At 35.1% G+C, this 24,891-nt stretch overlaps 12 protein-coding genes across 12 annotated transcripts; 7 read left to right on the top strand and 5 right to left on the bottom strand.

The window, feature by feature from the left end:
• Positions 1-1,440: 1,440 nt before the first annotated feature.
• On the top strand, positions 1,441-2,004 carry RO3G_04665 (uncharacterized protein; the record flags this gene model as incomplete). The annotated part of the gene is made up of 2 exons (XM_067659255.1): positions 1,441-1,485; positions 1,849-2,004. 2 exons carry the CDS (start codon positions 1,441-1,443, stop codon positions 2,002-2,004), a joined length of 201 nt encoding a protein of 66 aa, XP_067515356.1.
• Positions 2,005-4,220: 2,216 nt separating this feature from the next.
• RO3G_04666 (uncharacterized protein) lies at positions 4,221-4,631 on the top strand (the record flags this gene model as incomplete). Its single annotated transcript, XM_067659256.1, has 1 exon — positions 4,221-4,631. One exon carries the CDS (start codon positions 4,221-4,223, stop codon positions 4,629-4,631), a length of 411 nt encoding a protein of 136 aa, XP_067515357.1.
• Positions 4,632-6,287: 1,656 nt separating this feature from the next.
• On the top strand, positions 6,288-6,419 carry RO3G_04667 (uncharacterized protein; the record flags this gene model as incomplete). Its single annotated transcript, XM_067659257.1, has 1 exon — positions 6,288-6,419. The coding sequence occupies one exon, from the start codon at positions 6,288-6,290 to the stop codon at positions 6,417-6,419; it is 132 nt and encodes a 43-aa protein (XP_067515358.1).
• Positions 6,420-7,928: 1,509 nt separating this feature from the next.
• Positions 7,929-9,178, top strand: RO3G_04668 (uncharacterized protein; the record flags this gene model as incomplete). Its single annotated transcript, XM_067659258.1, has 3 exons — positions 7,929-8,111; positions 8,301-8,900; positions 9,095-9,178. 3 exons carry the CDS (start codon positions 7,929-7,931, stop codon positions 9,176-9,178), a joined length of 867 nt encoding a protein of 288 aa, XP_067515359.1.
• Positions 9,179-9,556: 378 nt separating this feature from the next.
• RO3G_04669 (uncharacterized protein) lies at positions 9,557-9,855 on the bottom strand (the record flags this gene model as incomplete). Its single annotated transcript, XM_067659259.1, has 2 exons — positions 9,557-9,674; positions 9,740-9,855. The coding sequence occupies 2 exons, from the start codon at positions 9,853-9,855 to the stop codon at positions 9,557-9,559; spliced, it is 234 nt and encodes a 77-aa protein (XP_067515360.1).
• Positions 9,856-10,131: 276 nt separating this feature from the next.
• Positions 10,132-10,996, bottom strand: RO3G_04670 (uncharacterized protein; the record flags this gene model as incomplete). Its single annotated transcript, XM_067659260.1, has 2 exons — positions 10,132-10,201; positions 10,398-10,996. 2 exons carry the CDS (start codon positions 10,994-10,996, stop codon positions 10,132-10,134), a joined length of 669 nt encoding a protein of 222 aa, XP_067515361.1.
• A 1,090-nt stretch (positions 10,997-12,086) lies between these two features.
• RO3G_04671 (uncharacterized protein) lies at positions 12,087-12,986 on the top strand (the record flags this gene model as incomplete). Its single annotated transcript, XM_067659261.1, has 1 exon — positions 12,087-12,986. The coding sequence occupies one exon, from the start codon at positions 12,087-12,089 to the stop codon at positions 12,984-12,986; it is 900 nt and encodes a 299-aa protein (XP_067515362.1).
• A 2,508-nt stretch (positions 12,987-15,494) lies between these two features.
• On the bottom strand, positions 15,495-16,576 carry RO3G_04672 (uncharacterized protein; the record flags this gene model as incomplete). The annotated part of the gene is made up of 4 exons (XM_067659262.1): positions 15,495-15,609; positions 15,673-15,839; positions 15,893-16,350; positions 16,408-16,576. 4 exons carry the CDS (start codon positions 16,574-16,576, stop codon positions 15,495-15,497), a joined length of 909 nt encoding a protein of 302 aa, XP_067515363.1.
• A 1,541-nt stretch (positions 16,577-18,117) lies between these two features.
• RO3G_04673 (uncharacterized protein) lies at positions 18,118-19,184 on the top strand (the record flags this gene model as incomplete). The annotated part of the gene is made up of 3 exons (XM_067659263.1): positions 18,118-18,412; positions 18,489-19,115; positions 19,171-19,184. The coding sequence occupies 3 exons, from the start codon at positions 18,118-18,120 to the stop codon at positions 19,182-19,184; spliced, it is 936 nt and encodes a 311-aa protein (XP_067515364.1).
• Positions 19,185-19,486: 302 nt separating this feature from the next.
• Positions 19,487-20,302, bottom strand: RO3G_04674 (uncharacterized protein; the record flags this gene model as incomplete). Its single annotated transcript, XM_067659264.1, has 1 exon — positions 19,487-20,302. The coding sequence occupies one exon, from the start codon at positions 20,300-20,302 to the stop codon at positions 19,487-19,489; it is 816 nt and encodes a 271-aa protein (XP_067515365.1).
• Positions 20,303-20,985: 683 nt separating this feature from the next.
• Positions 20,986-21,627, top strand: RO3G_04675 (uncharacterized protein; the record flags this gene model as incomplete). Its single annotated transcript, XM_067659265.1, has 2 exons — positions 20,986-21,309; positions 21,361-21,627. The coding sequence occupies 2 exons, from the start codon at positions 20,986-20,988 to the stop codon at positions 21,625-21,627; spliced, it is 591 nt and encodes a 196-aa protein (XP_067515366.1).
• A 1,682-nt stretch (positions 21,628-23,309) lies between these two features.
• Positions 23,310-24,701, bottom strand: RO3G_04676 (uncharacterized protein; the record flags this gene model as incomplete). Its single annotated transcript, XM_067659266.1, has 3 exons — positions 23,310-23,512; positions 23,573-24,288; positions 24,358-24,701. 3 exons carry the CDS (start codon positions 24,699-24,701, stop codon positions 23,310-23,312), a joined length of 1,263 nt encoding a protein of 420 aa, XP_067515367.1.
• Between the last annotated feature and the right edge of the window lie 190 nt (positions 24,702-24,891).

The following is a 24,891-nucleotide window of genomic DNA, read 5'->3' on the forward strand; positions in this document are numbered from 1 at the left end:
ACCACTATTACTTGCTCACGATAATTGCGATAGTCATGAAACTATATTAGAAGAAAGATATACTAGCCATTGTAATTTATGTGTATTCTTAGCATGACATTGTTAAAACTGAGCGAGGAACATGCTTTTTATTTATAAAATTTTATATTTTCTAAAAACCGCAAAAGTGTCTAAAATCTAAGACTTTGTATAATCATCTCACCTCTTGATATTATCGAATATTCTTCTTGGCATATGCTAGTAGTATACGTGTATATCACTTTCAGTAAAAGAGCCCAATCCTTTAACTGCTCTTTTCCAAAGATAATCTACCCTTTTTGGTCTAGTGCCGTATCGTCATAGCTTTGCCTTCAATTGCCACCGGACATGCTTAAGAAGGCTTAAGCCGGGATTAGTGGTAACTAACCCTTTAGCACAGAAGCGCTGCTATCAAATATTGAGCTTGTGGCTTGCCTTAACTTGTGCTTTGTGTCATTGTCATGCTGAAACGAGAGATTACGATATTTTAGACCACTACACCCTTGGCTTTTGTGGTATGTAGTAGGCGAAATACATGTGTATATCTATGACTTTATTACAGCATCGTATACTTGACACAAATATCCTGGTCCTCAATATCTAATACAGCCTTAAAATGTAACAGAGCAACCAACATTCTTCATTGTTTGATCACCGTAAAAAGATCGCTAAGGTTGCTCGACTTGCTTTCAATATTAGTGTATACTATCTGCACTCATAACCTTCATGTTTTTTTCATTGCTAAATACGATGGGCTTCCAGCCTTCTATAGTATACGATGGTTTGTCGTGATATCACTTTCATCGCTTTTTCTGGCTTATACAGCTAATGAAAATCTTCGATTCCTTAGTTCCAGACTCAAAATCTAGCTTCCTACAGTGCCTTCTGACTGACAGTTTGCTAATACTGTATCCAAAGGATCTCAAAAAGAGCTGAGCATCAGAAGCTGTGTGTAAAGATCCTTGTCGAAAGTTTAGGCGGATGATTGCATTAGTTATTTTGCTGACTACGACCGGTCGACTACCACGGTCACAAGCCTTGATGTTCTTTTCTTCCTTTCTTATCCTGTTGATTGTCCATTTGGAGATTCTTGCTGCCCTAAAAAAGATCTGCTGCCGTACGAACTAAGTGTATTCGAAATCTCAGAGCTTCGCTTTTACAGTTTGCTTATTTTCTTAAGCATATAAAGGCAGTACTTTTGTCATAGTGAATAGGGTAAAAATCAAACGGGGGAATTTCAATGGGAAAATACAAAAATAAGCCATGGGTTTATGTATTTTTCAAGAGCTACTAAAGCTCACTAATATACTGTGAAATCTGAAAGCAGACGAGAGAGATATGAGGAAAATTGAAGGAAGGTTAGACAAGTACTATATTTTTGGCGAAAATTGAAATATTCAAAAAATCACTAAAAATGACCTTATGCCTGCGGGATGTCCGACACAATTCCCGTTTACATATCATAATGTATATTTTAGACTGCATTTCAGACGGTATATGTCACAAAACTCGCAGACATATGGCGGAGATGCAATACTGATTTTCATTTTTGTGCACCAGTTTTGTCCGCTACTGTATATTGCAAGATATGAACCAATGTTTGTTTACGTTCTATATCAGTTTCCACCTTTTTTGTTTTGTTTCTACCTATAATATTCCAGAAATGATAATTCACATGCATTATATATACGGATCATCTCTATAATCAGCATTACCCCATACATAACATTAACTAATTAGGTAGATTTAATCAACTACAGCCAAATAGACATCCTCAAGGATCATAATCTTCATCTGGTTTCTACAGTAAATACTTGATGTTATTCAGAGACTACTTCGTCTGATGATGTTGTTGATAACGATGTTAATATAAATGTTGACTTGGATATTGACATGGAAAGTAAGTCCAGTGTTAGCATTGAATCTGTTGCTTCATCACTTAATGGCAATAAAAGAATCCAAGTAGTGAATCCTGATCATCATTGAGTTTTTATAAAAGAAGTCTACATATAATTCCAACATACGTATAGTAATCAAGCCCGCTTTCATAAAGTTGTAAATGCGATGAAAAATCATAAGCTTGACGCTTTTAATATATTGATGGTTGAAAAGGAGACCGAATGCGAGCATCTTGCTGTATTAGATGTAATAGGCAACTTGAATGCGTTGAGTTGTTCTTATATTCAGCAATAAAGGATAAATTCAAATTTATAATGATAAAGTTGGTGGTAGACATGATGGTGTACTTTCCGACCTTTAATTGCTGCCTTATACCTCATTTCATTTATACAACCTTCTATTTTTTATCTATTTATGCTTTTATGCCTACGTCTATGATTTAATAACTTCTTTTTCCACGTTCCTTTTTTTCTAATTACCATCAAAACTTCATCCAATATATAATCTAATCTTCTCTTATATATCGCTATATTCATATTAACCACTCTTTGCTTATAACCCAAATAAATTCTATGCATATATTATTATACTTAAAGCTTTTTAAAAGAAACTATTTTTATACCTTTTGTAGCTGGACTAAAAAATAATCGTTTTAAGAGTTTTTAAGCAAAGCTTTAGTTTTTGTATCTATTAACAAGTTGCACTGCAAAATGATATGCTTTTGACGCCTTCCATTATCTCTACAGTTTTACGTTGCTGCTACAAGAATTTACAACCTTATATCCAATATACTAATCAAAATAAGATTTTTTCATTATGAATACTGAACTTGTATGTTTTTTTTTCTTACCATATAGAGACTTTTTTTCTACCAAATATATCATAAAGCACAGTGCTGAATAAAGAGTAGCTCATATTCTATAGGTCTACGTTAGACACAATATATATTAATAAGCATTCATTATTTATCTTAAAAAAAGCTAAGTCTTGTTAAGTAATTGTAAAAGCATGCTATTCAAGTTTCTTCTATAAATCACTAGAATCAGAAGTAAGCAGACGTTTCTTTATCATAACTATTTACTTTTACACTTTCACAGAGCCATGTATTAATCGACCATGGTATAATTATAATTCAGGATAAAAGAGCAGTTTTGATGGAAAGGGGCAAATAACTGGATTAAGGTGCAAGATAAATAATAACAATTTAATTGCTAAGAAGAGTTTAGAATAGTGAAAAGTAATTATGAGCCGTAAGAATTTCGTAGCAGGATTACATGAAGAAGGAAAAGAAGTACAATCGGAAGTCTTTTGTACTTTTTGAAACACTTGTAAGTTATAACGACGTCATTTCAGAGCATTTGCAAACGCGTTTTTTTTTATTTATTTATTTGTATTGTTTTTGCAAATTGGATTTATTTAATTCATGTAAATGATTGAAACAATCATTGGATCTATTATTCTTTAGCAACAAAACAAATAAGCTCCTTTGGCTTCAATAAACTGAATATAACAGAAAAAATTATAATAAAGGACAACCTACTCAAAACAATATTTTTACCGAATGAGGGAGTAATTTATAAATGAATTACTTTATTGTATATGGCTTGAACTTGATAACAGCATGTACAATCCTTTTTTATATCTATTACATATTTATATTCTTCAGTTTACTTCCCCATATTTAATACAAAGCAGTAAAGATTCACAGCTATCACAAATCACTCTCAGTTCAATTAATATAAAAATGTTGTAATTTAACTCGACTAGTCAAAGCATAATGAAGCAGTACTATAACTAGATACAAAGAAAAGTTACGGCAATCAAAACATGTCCTCTTTAAATTTGCTGAAATAAATAAAACATGGTACAGGCACACTACTAACTCGTCGCCATTATGCTTACAGTAGGTGGAAAAATGGTCCGGATGTTTTTATAATATTCACAAATATTACTGTATCTTTACCAAATCTCGAACAAATTAAACGAAACAAACATTATTTTGAAGAGAAAACATGACTTTATTTGTAGTAAAAATTTGATACGTCACACAAAATTTCAAAGAGAGCCACAAGAGATCAAACATTTGAGCAACATTCGGACCATTTTTCAGGGTGCCCCATAGAATTTTAATTTCCCAGATTGTTCAATGCTGCTGACTCAGAAGCCGTCACTTTTGCTTTAGATGATTAATAATACATTACATTCATATTAATAATCAAAAAAAAAACTATAAATATCTATATTTTTTTGCTGATTTAGCATACTTTCTTCTTCTTTCGTTATTATTGCTGTTTTATATAAACATGGTTCGCTCTTTGCCTTTGGATGTACAAAATAACATCAAGTCCTTACTCAAATCTGGTCATCCTTACTCATCAATCATAGAACGAGTGCCTGGAGTCAAGAAAAGCACCATCAGTGACTATAAGCGAAGATGGTTTCCAAACATGAGGCCCCTTAACTCAGGCCGTAAGTCCGAAATTACAGCTACTACCAAGTCCTACATCAGACGGTCAGTCATAACAGGTAAATTAAAGACGGGGAAGGATGTACAACGATATTTATGTGATATTGGATGCGTAATTGGCTACTCTGCTTGCTTAAAACTTTTAAAATCGATGGGATTCCAGGCCCGTATCAAGAAGCACAAGCCGTTTTTGAAGGCTATTCATATGAAAAAGCGACTTGCATGGGCCAACGCCCACAAGGACTAGACAAAAGACGATTGGCGTCGTATGATATTCTCAGACGAGACTAAGGTAAACGTTTGGGGATCAGACGGTGTGAAGTACTACTGGAAGAGACCAGATGACAAGCTTCGATTCCACCATCTTGATTTGACAGTAAAAGGAGGTGGAGGCAACGTTATGATGTGGGGTTGTATTACATACGATGGTCCTGGGTATGCTTGTCGTATTTATGATGGAACAATGAAGAAAGAGGATTATGTACATATATTGGATACAACGCTAATGGACACCCTAAATTACTACAATTATGATCCTAAAAGCATTTACTTCCAGCAGGATAATGATCTGAAACACACGTCAAAGGTTGCAAAAGCTTGGTTTGAAGAAAACAACTTTGACAGCAAGTCTATTTACAGTTGGCCTGCTCAGAGCCCAGATCTAAACCCGATTGAACACATTTGGCATCACCTGAAGCTAAAATTAAGTACGTATGAAACCAGAGCTAAAGGCGTTCATGAACTATGGGATCGAATTGAAGAACAATGGGCGACCTTTACAAAAGATGATTGTAGAAAATATATAGACAGTATGCCAGCTAGAATCAAAGCTGTGATTCAAGCAAAAGGGGGATATACGGACTATTAACAGATATTATGAGGCACCCGGAAAAATGGTCCGGATGTTGCTGAAATGTTTGATCTCTTGTGGCTCTCTTTGAAATTTTGTGTGACGTATCAAATTTTTACTACAAATAAAGTCATGTTTTCTCTTCAAAATAATGTTTGTTTCGTTTAATTTGTTCGAGATTTGGTAAAGATACAGTGATATTTGTGAATATTATAAAAACATCCGGACCATTTTTCCACCTACTGTACATGTCTTCTTTTTCACAATTTAAGTTTTCTTTAAAACATGTCAGCTGGAGCACAAGATGTAAAAGTGATTTAGGATACGACAGTTGACAGAGGCATAAAAAACGTGAGCTTTGTTTTTTTTATCTTCTGGGCCGTGATTGAGCTCTAAGTCGCTCCTTTTTCTTGTTGTTGCATATTATCTATTCTAAAAACAACCATAAGATATAGTACAAGAAAGAAACAAAAAAGTAAATTGCAGAACTTCTTTTTTTTAAAAAAAAAACAATAAAAACTTAAAATAAAAATAAAAAATTGTGCACAATCTACTTTGTAATTGCTCAAAAAAACTAATGAATAGGGATTTTTTTTTACGACCATTACAGTCATAATGCAGAAAAATGCGAGTTGTGAAATATGGCTGTGTTATGTCTTTTTAACAGTATAAATAAGGTTGTACAGTGCGTTGCAAAACCCGGACACAAAACACTTTACATGGGATAAATCGACGAATATTAGCAGCATTGACGTAATTTAACTACCGTTAGATAGAGAAATTTATTTTATGCTAAAATGTTGCTTTAATTGACGTCATACACTAGACATGTATAGCATGGTTTGCCATAGACTAACATATTGCATTTACGTCAAAGTGGTTATTCATCTTCTATGCATCATTACATCACAGGGATTACACGTTATGAAATAAAAGTTATATCATCTTGTAGCCTTAGTCTCAGTCTATAAGGCGTATATAAACTCACCATGGTTTCGTACATTTTAAAAATATTTCTCACTACGTAACTTTTTCCACTCTTAATTATTTAAAATGCCTCGCAGAATTAGCTCTAGTAAGCTTGACAGCGTCAAACTTTGCCTACATAACAACCAAGCCACAACAACTATTGCTGCAAAAACTGGGGTCTCTGATCGCACTGTACGTCGCTTAAGTCTACCTTAAAACAGGATTATATCTGACCTAAGGGCGGAAGGTCAAAATATACTCAGAATCTCCGCACCAATGCCCTTCGTTTAAAGCTCAGATCTGGTGCCTTAAAGCCTGTTTCTGATGTATGTTCTTATTTGAAGTCAATTGGATGCTCGATGAGCAAATGGCAAGCAAAAAGGCTGATGAACGAATTTGGCTTTAAAGCTACACTGAAGAAAAGCAAGCCATCCTTGAGTGACCAACATCAAAAAAACCGCCTTAGCTGGTGCAAAAAGCATCAAAGATGGACTGTTGATGACTGGAAGAAGGTTATCTTTTCTGACGAAACAAAAATAAACATCTTTGGGCCAGACAGCAACCCTTACACTTGGAAAGAAGATGGGACAGTAAGCAGACCACACCATATAAACCAGACAGTAAAGTACGGAGGCGGATCCCTGATGATGTGGGGTTGCATGACAGCAAAAGGGGTTGGTTATGCTTTTCAAATCTTTGGTGGTAATATGAACTCGCAAACCTATACCAATATATTAGAAACCACATACAAAGATATACTCGATTACTATGGCTGAAAACATAAGGACGTCATTTTTCAACATGACAATTACCCTAAGCATACCTCCAAACATACCAAGAGATGGATGAAGCGAAAAGGGGTACAATTACTGCAGGGCTGGCCAGCACAAAGCCCTGACCTCAACCCTATAGAGCATCTATAGAGGCACTTGAAACATAAGCTACGCAGTCATGACAACCGTGCTGTCAATGTTGATGAACTATGGCAAAGTATATGCAAAGAATGGGATTCTTTTACACCAGGTGATATAGAATCATACTACAGAAGTATGCCCAAACGTATTAAAGCAGTAATCAAAGCTGGAGGTGGGAATATCAAATATTAAATAAAAAAACTTTATCCAAAAAAACATAAATTTCGAAAATAATAACTCATAAGATCATAACTCAGCCATGTACTATTTTCTCCGCTCCAAATTTGGACCATAAATACTATATAAGTTACACTATATTTGTGCGAACTTTCAAATTAAAAGCTCAACTAGAGGGCGATTTGTAGGGATTTGCATGGTTTTTTAAGTTTTGTGTCCGGGTTTTGCAACGCACTGTATATACAGTAGGTCACAAAACTGCTGCAAGGAATTGCAAAATTGCAGTTTTAATGCTGATTGTCTATGAATACTGCACGAATCCATCTCAAACTTTGAATGTTTATAGCCCAATAGAAAGGTCATCTACTGGTAGGATATCGGATACAGGCAACGATTATTGGTGGAATTTGATAATGTTAAAGACGGAGTTATACACGACTGGCTTTTTTTGCATTTTTACGTATGTTAAAGACGACACATTTTAATTCGGTCTATCCGGTTGCTATCATAATAATTCACATTCTTGGCAAGATAAGAATGTTAGCAGTATATAAAAGTGCTTACAATTTCTATATTTTATGTTTTAAATTCTTTTACTTCCATTATTTCTCTTATTTATCTTTTTATTTATTGGATGCCTAAACGATTGTCAGAAGAGAAAGTAAATGACCTCAGGTCAGCACTAACTGGATCAGCATCAACCTATGATATTGCTAAGGAGATTGGTGTGCATGAGTCAACTGTTAGTAGATATTCTAGAAGACTTTTTTCAAGTAGGACAATAAGCACAGGTGGCAGGCCTACAGTAGTCTCCAAAGTAACAAAGCGGTTAATCAAAAGAAAGGTCATCGAAGGGATTCTAAAGACTGCCAAAGAGGTACACCGGGAGTTAGTTGGACTTGGCTATGATATCTCATACCAGTCAGCAATTAGAGTACTGAAATCAATGGAGTTCCATTTGTCGAGAAAAAAAAAGAAGCCATTTCTTACAAAAGCACACATACAGCATCGGTTAGAATGGGCCAAGAAGCATCGGAATTGGACAGTGCAAGATTGGCGGCAAGTTGTCTTCTCTGATGAAACCAAGATTAATGTATGGGGCTCTGATGGCTGTAAGTATTACTGGAAAAGACCAAGCGATCCTCTTCAGCCTCATCATCTAGACTTTACAGTCAAGCATGGAGCCGGTAAATTGATGATGTGGGGCTGTATAACCTCTGAAGGACCAGGATATGCTTGCCAAATTTACGATGGTAACATGAACTCTGATGTTTACCAGCATATTTTGAACACTACGCTTCGCGATACCATGGAATACTACAATTTCAACTGGTCCAATATTTACTTCCAGCATGATAACGACCCGAAGCACAAGGCAAAATCTACAATTGCTTGGTTAAATAATCACAAAGTGCGCTACATTAGCGATTGGCCAGCTCAGAGTCCGGACTTAAATCCCATTGAACATGTATGGCACCAACTGAAGTTGAAGCTTAGCTGTTACGAACGTAGAGCAAAAAATGTGGATGAGCTTTGGGAACGGGTAGAAAAAGTATGGAATGGCTTTGATAAAGAGCTTTGCCAAAGGTACATTGATAGCATGCCGGTAAGAATTCAAGAGGTTATCAATAAGAAAGGCGGCCCAACTAAATATTAATAAAAAAATTCATTCTGTTCAAATTTTCGTTTTTTAAATTTTCAAATTGCGCGCTTCATATTTCCTTTAATACTTATCCAATTGGGCTTAAGTTCATATGGTTTTTTCAAGACACATGCCACATCTACTATGTAAGAACACAGGTAGCCTGTGCCATTGTGGCAGGATGTGCACCACAAAAACCGACAAAAATGGAATCTTTGCAGCAGTTTTGTGACCTACTGTAGTTTTAAAAGTGATTTTACCAAGTAGATTCACTTTATTTCAGCATTTACCTGCAGAAAAAAAAAAGTGGTGCAATAAAAAAAGGCTGGAGCATTTTTAAAAAAATAATGTGGAGGACAATGAAAAAACAATAAAAGATTAACATTTTTGGTAATCAAAACGATTTATAAAGAATAAAATAACTTCAGAAAGTAAACCTTGCGCCGTAGTGCAGAGCCCCAAATGTTGATTTTCGTCTCATCAGAAAAGATGACACGTCGCCAATCATGTACTGTCCAATATTGATGCTTTTTTGCCCATGCTAATCGAGCCTTCTTGTGCTTTTCAGTCAATAATGGATTTTTTTTATCTCAGCATAAATTTCAACTGAATGTAAGATATTAATTGCCGATTGATACGACATAGTGTGTCCTAGCTCCTCCAACTTCATTTGCACATCCTTGGCAGTCTTCAAACAACCTGTGATCACTTGTCTCTTGATGTATCGACGTGTTGACTCTGCCACAATGCTCGGTCTACCTCCTCTTTTACGTATTCTATCATGTATCCACTTATTTGCATACCTATTGACGGTATTCCTATGCACTCCAACTCGCTTCCCAATGACTGCAGGATCAGCACTGTTCTCTAATAATACTTTGATACTGTTTTGAATATCGGATGGAAGCTTTTTGGGCATTTCTAATAATGGATAGATACTGACGATGTACAATGGGTTTGGGTAAAGCAGGAAAGAAAAAAAAAGAAAACAATTGCAAAAAAAACTTTATTTTCAGGTCCCCAGTGTGACTAAGCATCAGCAAAATTCGATTAAATTTGCTGGAATAGTCTCAGTCCGGACATATGATATCAAATACCTTTTCATTTTAAAAGTCAAAAAACTGCACCAACCGACCTCCTCTTTTTGCTGAGTGCTCTTTAGATCAATGCTCCGCATCTGACTTTGAAACTTTTGTCAATAAATAGTAACAGCAGTGACTCTTTTTGTTCCAAGTTTCGTAATGTTTACTTTTAAACTGACAGAGCTATATTGGTATTTCAGAAAAACTGAGTTGCGCTGGTGCAGTTTTTTGACGCACTGTATGCTGCATACCAAGTTTTGTAGCCTTCTAAAGCAAGCCATCTATCCTACAAGTACTCGACAAACTTTGGTTGAACTGAAGCCCACTTTTCTCTAAACTGACATATTTTTTCAACCACATTCTCGCGAAAAATTCATACATGATTGATTGCAATCCACTCATGATATTGCCTCTGATTACTTTTGTATTTTTATACTGGCCAGGTTGATTTTTGACCTTCGTTGCCAAGTTTCTACTCCAACATTGATCAACGTGGAAAAAGCACAATTGTATACGACAATTTGCTCCAAAGGTAACTCTGATTGCATCTGCTTCAGGAATACTACAATCGACTGTAATTTGCTCAGGCTGCATAAAGCAGTGGTCTCTGAAAATTTTGAGCCATTCCAATACAGGTGTTACTGATTGGTCATTGGTGAGTAAATAGCCTACAGGTACTCCTTTTCCAGTATCAGGATGTCTGACAACTAAACTGTACAAGACCTCATTACTTCTTGATGATATTCCAAATGTTGAGTCCAAAGAAAAGCACTTTGAAACTTTCATTATATCCATTTGCCATGAAGAAATGAATCCATAGAAGAAAACATTATCTAACGAGTGATCAATAACTTTATAACCACAGTTGATAAGTTTTCTCTTCCATAATTGAAGTGATTCAAACTCATTGTTGCCAAACTGAAACATATCCTTTGCTACCGTCAGCCAAAAGTTATAAATATCGACGTAACCAAACATCTTGTCCCGCTGTTGCTCATCGCCCTCCATTTCTTGAAGATGATATGATCTTACTCCTCTTCTCGAAAATCTTTCACATAAGAAATTTTTTATCTGATCTCGCAAAGCATCGAAATTTGTTGTAGAACAGTAACTGATTGTAGTTGACATTAATAAATATAAGTCTTAATACAAGATCATAATTAAAATAAAATAAAATACAAGTTTATTTAAATAAGATCATACAATCGATTCCGATTAAACATATCCTTTTAGAATATGTATTGTATTCATGAGAGTTCTTTGATAAGAAGAGGTATGACCTAAAATAACCAAATCCAATCCGATGTCAGAAATATTGCTAATCTTTCACGTAATTGAAATATCGCGTAAAATAACGTTATTCAATTCAGTGAGGAATTCCCAGAATGAAAAGATAATCTATGACAGACATACAAAAGAACAAATGAAAAGTTTTCATAATCATAATTAGAGATAACATTTGCTAAAGTACCTGAAGATTAGAAGAACGGTAACAATAGAAGATATCAAGCCACTCACTCAATAGGATATAAATACCTGCCATCAATTAGAATAATTTTTACTTTAACTTAAACTGAAATAAAGATCAGTCTCAAAAAGTACCCAAACTGTTCCTTTATTTTTGTTTACACCTTTTCTTTTACTATCTAAACCATTATACAACAAAATTAACATATGATGTACAGTAGCGGACAAAACTGGTGCACAAAAATTAAAATCAGCATTGCATCTCCGCTATATGTCTGCGACATTTGTGGCATATACCATCTGAAAGGCAGTCTAAAATATGCATTATGCTAGGTAAACCGGAACTGTGCCGGACATCCTTCAGGAATAAGGTCATTTTTAGTGATTTTTTGAATATTTCAATTTTCGCCAAAAATGTAGTACTTGTCTAGCCTTCTTTCAAATCTACCCATTTCTTTCTAGTTTGCTGTAAAATTTTATAATACACTAGTGCATTCCAATAGTTTTTAAAAAACATATAAACCCTTGCCTAATTTGTATATCTCTATGAATTTCACTTCTTATTTTTACCCTATTCATTTTAATAAAGTACCAGCACCCTATGCCCAAAAAAATCAGCAACGATAAAAGAGAAGCTGTGAAATCTGGAATACGCTCAGGTCGTACGACAATGGATATTTCTAGAACAACAGGAGTCTCTAAATGGACGATCAACAGGATAAGAAAGGAAGAAAAGAACATCAAGGCTCGTAACCGTGGTGGTCGACCGGTCGTAGTTAAAAAAATAACTAATGCAATCATCCGTCTAAAGTTTCGACAAGGACTCTTACGCACAGCTTCTGATGCTCAGCTCTTTTTGAGGTCCTTAGGATACAGTATTAGCAAACGGTCGGTCAGAAGGCTTCTTAGAAAGATAGGCTTCAAGTCTGGAATTAAGAAGTACAAGCCTTTCATCAGCTATACAAACCAGAAAAAGCGATTGAAGTGGTGTCGCGACAAAGCATCATGGACTGTGGAGGACTGGAAGTCTGTGATCTTCAGCGATGAGACCAAAATCAATGTTTGGGGTGCCGATGGTATACGCTACTATTGGAAGCAAGTCGATCAACCTTGGCGATCCTTTCATGTTAATCAAACAATGAAGCATGGCGGCGGATCTGTTAGCTTTGGGGCTGTATTACATCTCGAGGACCAGGATATGCTTATCCCAAAGCACAAGTCAAGGCATACCACTAACTGGTTATCTGATAATGGGATATCGGTATTAAAAGATTGGCCGCCACACAGTCCCGATCTAAATCCTATTGAATATGTTTGGCGACAGTTAAAGTCAAAGCTGTCTCAATACGATACCACACCAAGAAGCATGGACGATCTCTGGAAAAGAATCGATAAAGATTGGAACTCTTTTACTGAAAGTGATATGCAGCCATACTATGAAAGCATGCCAAAACGAATTGCTGCTGTTATCAAAAGACGAGGCAATTATACGAACTTGTAGGTTTTAATCACTTTTATGGTTTTTTTTAAAAAATATCTATTCTTATAAATAAAAGCTTGGTTCTCCCTCATTTTTGGCAATGCAATGATTAAACTTTGCACAATTTGCAACATTTAGTACGCCTTCCATCTGATATAGTTTCATAGATATTGCAACTGTAATGAGCAAGTAATGGTAGCTTATAGCTGAAAAAAAGTTTTGTGCACCAGTTTTGTCCGCTACTGTAGATCAGAGTAGGGCCCAGGAATATGATTGTGGTTATTCTTTCGAGTAAACTCAATAATACTTGGATCAGAGATGCGACATGTCACCATAATGATGGCGTTACAGCCGATTTTCTTAGAATTTGTTTGTACTGGTCGACCGCTGTCGTCGTTCGTTCAGACTTTAGATGCGTAAGTGTCAGGTCCATGATGACACACATGTTTTTTACTCCACAAAATCGACTTATGATTGCCCAAGGAAGAGCTCCCAGTTTTCTTAACTCTGAACCCTTTGTTTATCCAGTGAACACAAGTAGATTCCCCCAGTTTCTTAATCTTATCCTCCCAGTTATCTTCGCTGACTTCCATCTTTTCAAAATCTGTAACATTGGATGAGTAAAATCTTGTTGCTGAAGTTGATATGGCAAAATGAAATGAGTAGAGCTAGTTCTAAAATTTAAAAACGCCAAGAAGTATTTCAAATAAAATTATTAAGTAAAATATTCTGAGCATATGTGACCTTTTTTTTATTTTTTTGTTGTGGTCATTTGAGGGGCCAAAATAAGGGAATGCCTGGTAGCTGCATAATTTTGCTAAAAAGTTTGAAATGATACAGTATTTGGCCATTCAGAAGGCATAAACAAGCAAAAAAACGTATCACAAAAAATATATAATCCTAAAGTGCAATATATTGTTTCTTAAATATATCAAATGTATTAAATAGTAAAATCATTTTAGGAGTAAGAATCTGTGGACGTATATGCATAGGTATGATGTTCTCTAATAGCAACAAATGCTTGTGATAGGTTACAAAAGCCATCCTATCATATCGAGTAAAATCGCGAAGCATACAGCTTTTTTCTTTTGCTTTATGCTGAAAATTCAACTCTTTTCAAAGTGTGTACAGCGCTAATTAGAAAGGGCTAATATAATGAAATTAAATGCATGTATTACACCTTATAGAAGTTTTGTAGGGGGATGAATAGCAGTGTTAGCGAAATATTTTCAATTTTGTACACAAATATGTACCTAATAAAATTTTTACTGGAATGTTTGTTAGTACTAGTAACTGTAGTAAATAGTTTTGTTGAATAACAGCATGAATTTCTTTCTCCAGTTATTCTGTCTATAATATTGTATAATAGTTAGATAACATACATATTGCATTAACGTACGTATATATGCGTTCTAGTTCATATGTGGGCAGGGTAAATATGGGCGGTATTATTCGTACGAATGGCTGTGTGGAACATTTCTCAATTGCTTCTAAGTAATTACAACCTATCTTTAATTAACTGTAGTGAAAGTAATAAGTAGTTACCTCAGCAGACACTAGCGGGACAATTTCCTAGGACACCCGCTATTTAGTGTCCCGCCTAAAATAACTGCAAATTTTAAATTGAAGAGATTGATCGGCTTTAAAATAAAAAATAAAGTAAAAAACATACCTATAGTCTATGTTTTAACGGGTTTTTAAACAGAACGCTTTCTCGATTAATACGGTACATCTATTATATTTGTTTATTTTTTAACTTAATGTATGTACAATTTAGAGATATTTTTTCCTATCGAATCTAATGATGTTTGCAGAGATAGACGTCTGCGTTCTGCAATTTGAACTGCTGTACCAGTTGTTATCGAGTGTTCTTCTGCGTAGTTTTTCATCGCTTTGATAATTCGCATACGTCGATAGTAGAAAGTTTTATGACTCTTGGGGTACCATGGCTTTTGTGATTTATTTAATTCTTCGATTGAAAGGCCCCCTCCAAGTCCAACGGTGTACTCTCCTAAGGTCGTGAATTGTGTGTGTGGTATTTACACATGTAATAAAGTAATAATGTAAATTACTGCGAACAATGGTCCTCCAAATTAGGAATATCGGGTATTGTATTATGCCACTTCAAATAAAACCCCGATCCACTCCAGAATATTCCAATAAGTTCCTGGATCAGGATTAATAATTACTTCTTGATAAGAAGATATTAAACTTTGCCAAATCATATAAATAACTCGTCGTCTAATATCGATTAATAATCAATAGTCATATACTGTAAAAGAACAAAATACTTTTAAAAAAAAGATACTTTAAAATCCATGCAAGTTTATTTCGTTGAATTAACGTCATAGGACCAATGACATTGAAGAATAAGCTAAGGCATATAAAAAAAGAATAAAAAAAAATAGTTAGCATTACCATCCTGAAGATTTAGTCATGACGAGACAATCCTAACAGACATCTAGCAAATAATAGTGTACTTTATTTAACATAAGATAAAACAAAAAAAGAAAGAGAAAACGAAAGCAATTATATTCTTCTCTTTTCAGTTGAACGACGAGCAGCAGTACGAGTACCAGAACGGGTACGAGAAGAACGAGGAGAGGGAGGGAGAAGGGAGACAGCAGAAGACAAGGAAGTTGCACTAAATCAATAAAAATTAATTGTTATGATCATAGAATATTTTTGTTTTTAAAATTAAACATACATGTTAATTTCATTGCCATTTCCTTCTTCTAATTCGTGAGGGGAATCCAAGTCAGGAAGTAATTCAAAATCAAAATTTTCCTCAGGATGTGTATCATTTGTTTGTTCTGCTAAGTGGGTGTTTGTCTCCATTGAGCTACTTGTAGTGTTCGATAGTTTATTTTTTAACTAATATAGATATAATGGTTAATCAAATGGACATTTTTGAAGAAAAAGAGTACCTTTTTGTTGTAGTAATTGCCGTATGACTTTGCTAGCAAAACTTGAGCTCCCCAGCTATTAACACATCGACCTAAAGGGATACTTGCTCGTAAAGCGAACTCTTCAAGCTCTTTATATGCCGTATTTTTATAAGCAACAGGAATGTACTTCCATGATAGCTTATTTTTGTCGATGTGTGCATCCGCAAGAAGTTTATTGCTTAAATCAATGCAAATAACTTGTGCAAAACTGTTTAGCTGCGAGTGATACTTTTTGGCTAAAAGTCGTTTATTATCGAGTATTTCGTTTGAATCCTCTTGCTTATCAAGAAGATCCATTGTTTCTCTTATAAACGCCTCTATACATGTTGTGTTGCTATGTTGACCATCACCCAAGCTTGTTGGAAATCGTGGAATATCCCTACGACCGCTCTCGAGTGCTGGTGAATTGAATAGAGGAGGCTGTTGCTGATAAATAGCTGATGTAATGTATTGTAAGTAAAAGACATCCTGATTCACTTCCTTTTTTTTTTTACCTTGTGGAAGAGGGTAGTTTATGAAATTGTTTCGCTCTATCATCAGCTTCAACTCGGTCATTTGTTGCTGAATCTCATTTTTCCAGGCTTCAAATTCACTTCTCATAGCGTTAACAGTTCTGTTATAATTGCGGATTTCATTAACAATTCGATCAACGTTGTAAGGCATAGCAAAAAGATAAAAAGTAATAAAGTGTTAGTTTGGTATAACTAAAATACATAGTGATTATACAAACAGCAAGTGCTTATATACTTTTCACATTCATCTAATAACATATGTACCATGTAGTGCCAACTAAATATCAAACGGCATTATGCAAATCTATGCACTTGCTCCTTAATAGTTTGTTCAACTAGACAAGTGGTGTCCACTAGCACATTTTCATTTCTACTGATAACATTGTTTAATGTAAATAATCTGTTTAGTCACTCTTTGATTACCTTTGCAGCAAGGCACATAGTAAAAAGGGGAAAGATGCTACGACTATATTCAAAAATGAAAGATGTAGTCTGATATTAACAAAACTAATAAAAATATTCTTTTAGTAATTTGCGAGATTGCTGTTGCCTATATCACTTCTATAAACTCGATTATTAATTGAAGAAAAGTATTCATTGTAACGATGATCAATTCAGGAGCATTGTATATGATATCTTTAATTAATTTTTGTATTAAGGAGAAGTTACCTTTTTAGTTTGTAGTATACTTGATAAAAAAGATCACCATTCCGTGTAAAATACCCATAACAAACATCGTTTGCAAATATTTTATGCTATAATAAAATGTGGGAAAAAAACATTTACATAATACTTTTAAAAGAAGTAAAACACTATGACATGTTCTTTTTAAAGTTGTAATCATTACATAGTAGATAAGCGAGACTACAGAATGTAATTTTTTCAAGAGATAAGTGTATATGTTCTAATACCATTTCTTTTATTGTTTTTATACTGACTTTAAACGACTTATTATGAATAACTTTAATTTATTTCTATGTTATATTATGTTTAGGTTACCTTTGTTATTGATCTACATTGTATTGTTTATTACTTGTATTCACGTTAAGAATTTAAGGAATTGGCATTTGTATATATTACTATATCAGATTATACATACTAGTTTTAAGTGACAAACATCAACAGATTTATTATTGATTTTTATTAAAAAAAAAATAAACATAGCAAAATAAAAGAAAAATGAGCTTTATACTTAACTTTAGCCTAGATAACAATTGTCTCTGATACCAACAATTTTATATTAACCTCTGATTTCTCTATAAGTATCTGCGTTTTAGTATTATATTTTCTATACTAAAGGCTATCTTCTATTTACATATGCACATTGTAATGTATGAGCCAATGTTTGTTTACGCCCTATATTAATTCCCGCGTTTTGTTTTTGTTATTTTTCTTTGCTTTTACCTATTACATTCCAAAAATGGCAATGGATATGCATTAGATGTACGGATCATCTCTATAATCAGCATTACCCCATACAGAACCATTGACTAATTCGGTAGATTTAGCCACCTATAGCTAGATAGGCATCCTGAGGAACCATGATTTTCATCTGATTTCTACAATAAATACTTTGTACTCTTATTAATTTTGACTTGAACAATAACACACTGAAAAGTATAAATACCTTTAAATTACTATTGTCTGCTCTTCATCTCTTTTTTTAACCTTTGTCAAAAAATTAACTTTCCAATGTCTCAAGCTACTTCTTATCCTTGTAACCTTTGCAAACGCTTTGTTGGTGTTACCTTTGCTAAGTTGCAGTTACATCAGATACGTGGTGGATGTATGTCACATTTTATCCGAGAACATAGAGCTGGTGAACTGTCACTGCAAAATTCTACTTTAGAAACTACTTCAAATGATGACTATGATAACGATGCTGATACAAATATTGATGTAGACGTTGATGTAGACGTTGATGTAGATGTTGGCACGGAAAGCATGTCTAATGTTAGCGTTGGATCTGTTGCTTCGTCACTTGCTGGTAATAAAAAATTAGGAATTAGTGATTGTTTATCATTATTGCGTTTTGCTAATATATCACACTTTCATCGCTCTAGATAATGCAGTGGTTTATGAGTACACTGGATCCAGCTTGCAACTCTCGGCGGTCGAAAAGGCTGCTGTTGAGCTTACTCGATTGGCTGATCAGCACGGTGTTAATCGTCAGTTCAAGAGAGATATGATGAATACTATAAACAAAACGCTATTAAGCAAGATTAGTGACGATGCTCTCAATGGTAGATTAATAAACAATGTAAAATTCCTCATTACCTCTAACATAAAACCAACAGAGCTTGGTGGTATGATGCCTAGTCCCGATACAGTTTCAAGATGGATATGCAGTAGCCATGATGGGTTTCAAGTTGTTTCTCATTTTGATGTTTGTCCCAATGGCTGCTTCTTATACCCAAAGGATGATGCAAATATCTTGTTTTGTACTAATGAAAATTGTCAGCTTCCAAGATATAGAAAGCATGAACAAGCTCTTGCCCTTCGACAAGCTGGTGTCGATTTGAATGATGAGTCCTTCCCTTCTTTTATTGCTGTTCAGCAAATGGCTGTTGTATCTGTTGGTGCTGCATTAGCACAAATGATGCTTGATGAAGACAAGAGAGAATTATTTAAGTACCGTGCCGAACAAGATTGTACACATGAAGATGGAATGTACAGGGACATCTTTGATGGTAAGGTGTATCAAGACTTTCTTTTCAATCAGCAGCAACTTTTTCAGGATGATAGCGACATTGGGATAGTCTTGTTTGTTGATGGATTCCAACCAAAAGTTCAAACAGGAAGCACATTAACAATCATTCATTGCTTAGTGATGAACATAAGTCCTTCATACAGGCAAGCCTATTGTTATTAAGCCTAATTCTTAGATGTTACAGTGGGTCAAAAAACTGCACCAACGCAACTCAGTTTTTCGGAAATACCAGTATAGCTCTGTCAGTTTAAAAGTAAACATTACGAAACTTGGAACAAAACGAGTTACTACTGTTACTATTTATTGACAAAAGTTTCAAGGTCAGATGCGGAGTATTGATTTAAAGAGCACTCAGCAAAAAGAGGAGGTCGGTTGGTGCAGTTTTTTGACTTTTTTAATATTAGTGGATCCACCCTTCTTTGCTAAGACTGCTTGCATTCTGTCTGGCATACTGTGTATATATTTGATGCATTGTTCCTTAGTAAACGAATTCCATTCATTTTCGACTCTTTGCCACAATTCATGGATGCTGGTCGCCCTATTATCATACATGCTCAGCTTTAACTTCAAGTGATGCCATATATGTTCAATAGGATTAAGATCTGGACTTTGTGATGGCCAATCGTCAATGTAAATCATGCCACTATCCTTCATCCATTGTGTTGTGGACTTTGATCGATGTTTGGGATCATTATCGTGCTGAAATACCGACGTTTCCCAGTTCAGACCATAGTACTCCATAGTGTCTTTTAGACTTGTACCAAGGATTTCTTGGTATTCCTCTGAATTCATGGTGCCATCATAGATCTGACATGCGTATCCAGGTCCTTCGCTGGTTATACAACTCCCTAACATGAGACCACCGCCTCCATGCTTCACAGTAACGTCGATATGCTGAGGCTGTAAATGATCACATTTTCTTTTCCAGTAATACTTGCAACCATCAGAGCCCCAAATGTTGATTTTCGTCTCATCAGAAAAGATGACACGTCGCCAATCATGTACTGTCCAATATTGATGCTTTTTAGCCCATACTAATCGAGCCTTCTTGTGCTTTTCAGTCAATAATGGCTTTTTCTTTTTGATCTCAGCATAAATTTCAACTGAATGTAAGACATTAATTGCCGATTGATACGAAATAGGGTGTCCAAGCTCCTCCAACTTCATTTGCACATCCTTGGCAGCCTTCAAACAACCTGTGAGCACTTGTCTCTTGATGTATGGACGTGTTGACTCTGCCACAATGCTCGGTCTACCTCCTCTTTTACGTATTCTATCGTGTATCCACTTATTTGCATACCTATTGACGGTATTTCTATGCACTCCAACTCGTTTCCCAATGACTGCAGGATCACACTGTTCTCTAATAATACTTTGATACTGTTTTGAATATCGGATGGAAGCTTTTTGGGCATTTCTAATAATGGATAGATACTGACGATGTACAATGGGTTTGGGTAAAGCAGGAAAGAAAAAAAAAGAAAACAATTGCAAAAAAAACTTTATTTTCAGGTCCCCAGTGTGACTAAGCATCAGCAAAATTCGATTAAATTTGCTGGAATAGTCTCAGTCCGGACATATGATATCAAATACCTTTTCATTTTAAAAGTCAAAAAACTGCACCAACCGACCTCCTCTTTTTGCTGAGTGCTCTTTAAATCAATACTCCGCATCTGACCTTGAAACTTTTGTCAATAAATAGTAACAGTAGTAACTCGTTTTGTTCCAAGTTTCGTAATGTTTACTTTTAAACTGACAGAGCTATACTGGTATTTCCGAAAAACTGAGTTGCGTTGGTGCAGTTTTTTGACCCACTGTAACCATTATTCTATAGGCATACTCGCCATCATATGATTACTCTGGCCATCATACCTGGTCCCTCTAAGCCTGATAATATTATGTCTTTCCTGCGACCAATTGTTGACGAAATCAGAAGTCTTGGAAACAATGGTTTTCGAGTATTAAAAGATAACAATGTAATTTACAAAGGCAAGGTTCACTTGATGGGTGTTATGGGTGACATTCCTGGTGTTGCAGACTTAATGAATCATGCTGGCCATATGGCATACCATGGTTGTCGTATTTGTGATGTTCGAGGTGTATCAGATGGTGCGAGATACTTTTTACATAACGGCAATATTCGATCAAAAGAAAGCCTAGTACATGGTGATCCTGTAAGTTTTTTTTTTTAAAAAAAAGTTATGATTGCTTACAATACATCACAGAGCCATCAAATGGGACAAGTACCAGAGCTGCTCACTTCTCTTTCGACGTTTTGTGGTGTAGAATTTTTTGGAATTGACGAGATGCACTTGATTGGCAGAGGGATTGGACACCTTATTTTCAATATTCTTAACGCCAGTTGCAATGAATCGTACATCATTGAATCAGGTTCATCATACAGCTTCAGACTAAAAAATCCACTTCGAAGAACCAATGGTATGGCTATTGTACAGCGCCAGATGGAAGTATGTGCCTCCAAAGTCCCCTAAATATTTGAAGGCTCCTTTCATGCTTCCTTTGGTCGCTACAGAGCTGTAGATTGGCAGAACTTTCTTTGCGTGATCGTACCAAATATCATCTTGCCTTACCTAGTCGAATACGAAGCAAAGAAAGCGTTGATGTGTCTAATGAATGGCTGTAATCTGGCACTCCGTCGAACATTAAAGGAAGAGGATGTGAAAAAAATGGAAAGGTGAATACAAAGTAGCAGAAGTTCGTTATTACATTTTACTTACTAACAGTATTTTATCATTTAACATAGTGATGTGGAAACATGGCACAAATACTTGCGTGATCAAATCAACGTTGGTAATTTGTCAGTCAAAGTTTTCACAGCCAACAACCATTATCTGGGTCATCTTGGGCACATGACCAGACAGCTGGGGCCCATAAAGAATTATAGCTGTAGATCAACGGAGAGAACAAATAAAGAGTTTTGCAACTTAGATCAATCGACCACAAAGCCTGGAGTAACAGCTCCCACGTTGTGTGAACATCGTCAACCTACACATATGGAATACACGTCTCTAGCTAACAACGATCAAGTGAATGCAGATCAAAGCTCTCCTGTATCGTTTGTTTCCCATCCTTCAGGCAACGATCAGTTTCCGCAATTATGGGATCCTGCTGATGAAGCATATTTGTTATCAAATGGAGTAATCACCCCTGATCTGCGCGATCAAGATCTTGTTGTTGCACTTCGATCCTATTACAGGCGACTTTATGGTGATCAAAGCATAATCGATATTGGAACTAATTCTATTTTGTTTGCTGAACGGCTTTGGACCGATTCTATCGTTATTTCTTCCCTGTCATATCGCAAAAAAAAAAGATTGACTACAGCAGCTGACAACTTTGTCTTGTTCGAAGCTGGACGATATCGAAGGTAAGTAATTTTATATGGACATTAAATATAACGGTTAATTGTAAGTTTGATGCCGTCGGACTTTAAAATTTCTAATTTCCTTATTTGGAAATCGGAAATTTTCGGACTATGAAGCACATAATTGGTAAAACATACTTAAATTATGCCAGTCGTTGTCCGGAATGGCTAGAGTGCCTACTTCCGAAAGAAGAGGTCACCTATTCGAAACATGCAATCGGTATTTTTGTTCGAATGCTGTAGGCGTGTTTATGTAAGGGCTATTTTTTTTAAATTGATTCCTTTGTGTATCCTTTTTTTTGTATAGGTTTTATTTTATTTAACTGATTATAGTGTGACAAAGAAGTCAAAAAATGAAAGAAGTCAAAAAATGAACGAAGTCAAAAAAATGAAAAAAGTCGAAAAGAAAAAAAAATTAACAATATAGATATCCTAACTATTTAGATGAAGAAAAAGGACAGTACAGTTCTACTCCCACTTTTATTTTATATATATTTTATTCAATAAACAGGCAACCTTCTCATAAAAAGTTCCTGATCCCTTTATTTTTTTATCTTTACCTTTATTTGATCGTAACTAAAAGATCTGGTGGTCACTACAGTACCTTACTTTAAAATTTTTCAAGAAAAACTCATCTAAAGCACTCAACCCAAACCAAACTTACTACAAAATAACAATAGTAATGCTTTTGGATATTTTTTGACGAAGTATATTAATAATGCTTGCTCTCTGTAGGTAATATTATTGAGGACATTTTTATTGAGCTTTGTTTAATTTTTTTTATTGTTATTATTCTTCTGCAGCAAGCTCAGTCAACCATGCTGGGTTACGCTGAGCTCGATCAAAACTGACATTCTTAAGGCAATCAATGATACCCCCAAAAATATTGTTATGGTGCTTTCTTCGCCAAATAAATTCGATAAGCATCCAAGGTACCATTTTCTTTGTTCTAAGGGCAGGAGTTACATTGATTTTTATTCCATTCCAAGTTCCTAGAAAAATTTTATTAAACTAAAGCTATAAACGCTTGTACACTCCAATTTTATGCTTACCTTCGATTGTGTTGGTATGGACATCGCCGTCACGAAATGTCACACTGTGATTGACAGTTCGATGTACCAAGTTCATTCCAAGGTTTACCATATTTTCATATGCTCTCCAACAATCTGTATGTACTATGGAACCATCGGCAACATAATTTCGAATGATTGTATCCATCGTTTCAGTGTTTCTATTATTTACTACCACAAGAAAACACTTTCGTTCAGGTGTTTTTTCAACACCACCTACCACCCAAACACCCTCCACACGATGTCCTCGATGATACTTTCTTTTACCAAACTTTGATTCATCAATTTCTACCACGATTGGATTTCCATCCACATCATAACCACCGATTTTGCAGTCGTTCTGCTGTAAATCTTCTTGTAAAATCTGGTACCAATCATTCAAAGTTTCACGTACAGCATATGGTGAGCATCCAACCATGGTAGAAATTGTCATGCGACATACTTTCAAGCTCCAAAAGTAAAGGATGGATAGCGTATCATAGGTTGGTAAGCTGCGATTACTAAAAAAGGAAGCATTTCGTACAGCAACTTGACGCCCATTGCAGCATTTCTCACCAGTTTCCTGATTAATTATGATTCCATTGCATCTCCAACGTGGAATACTTTCTGTTTGCTCCAAGTACATGATGCTTCCTTCATCACCATTACAACGATAAACTGTGTTGCTTCCATAATAAATTCCATTGTTAATAAAGAACCTAATTTATAAAAAAAAAAGAGTTACTAATATTGCATACAAGAGTACTTTGTTACACTTTTGTACTTACTGCATACACGCTTCTTCAGTTCCAAAAGTTAAAAAAAAAGTTCTGGTTGTCATAATGGGAATGTTTTGATCTCTGCTCCAATTATCTGGCAAAATATTACTATTATGTGCCTCATCGTCAACTTCGAAAGCTTCTATTTCCAATAATTCTTCATTGTCGTCATTATTGATAGAAATAACTTCTTGATCCAAATCTGAAGTTTGTTCGGTTTCTAACTCTATTTCTTCAACTTCATCATCAGAATCAACGATAACAATTGGGTTGTTGGAGGAAGTAACAGGTCTTTGACGGCGAATACCAGCAGGATTGGTGTAGTTTGCGGTAGAGATATTGATAAAAGACATGATATACTAACTTTAATTTGAAAGATGTAAAAAGGGAAAAAAAAAGAGAAAAAAAACAGGGGGGAAACGTGAAATAAAAAAAAATTTATTTAAAATAGTTAAGTCACAAAAAGCAAAAACTCAGACATAAAAAACGGCTGCTAAAACTTTCAGAAAAAAATGACACACACAAGGGTCGAACATGCGACCC

The sequence above is a fragment of the Rhizopus delemar genome, genomic scaffold, assembly GCF_000149305.1.
Source record: "Rhizopus delemar RA 99-880 supercont3.3 genomic scaffold, whole genome shotgun sequence".
Taxonomy (NCBI): Eukaryota; Fungi; Mucoromycota; class Mucoromycetes; order Mucorales; family Rhizopodaceae; genus Rhizopus; species Rhizopus delemar.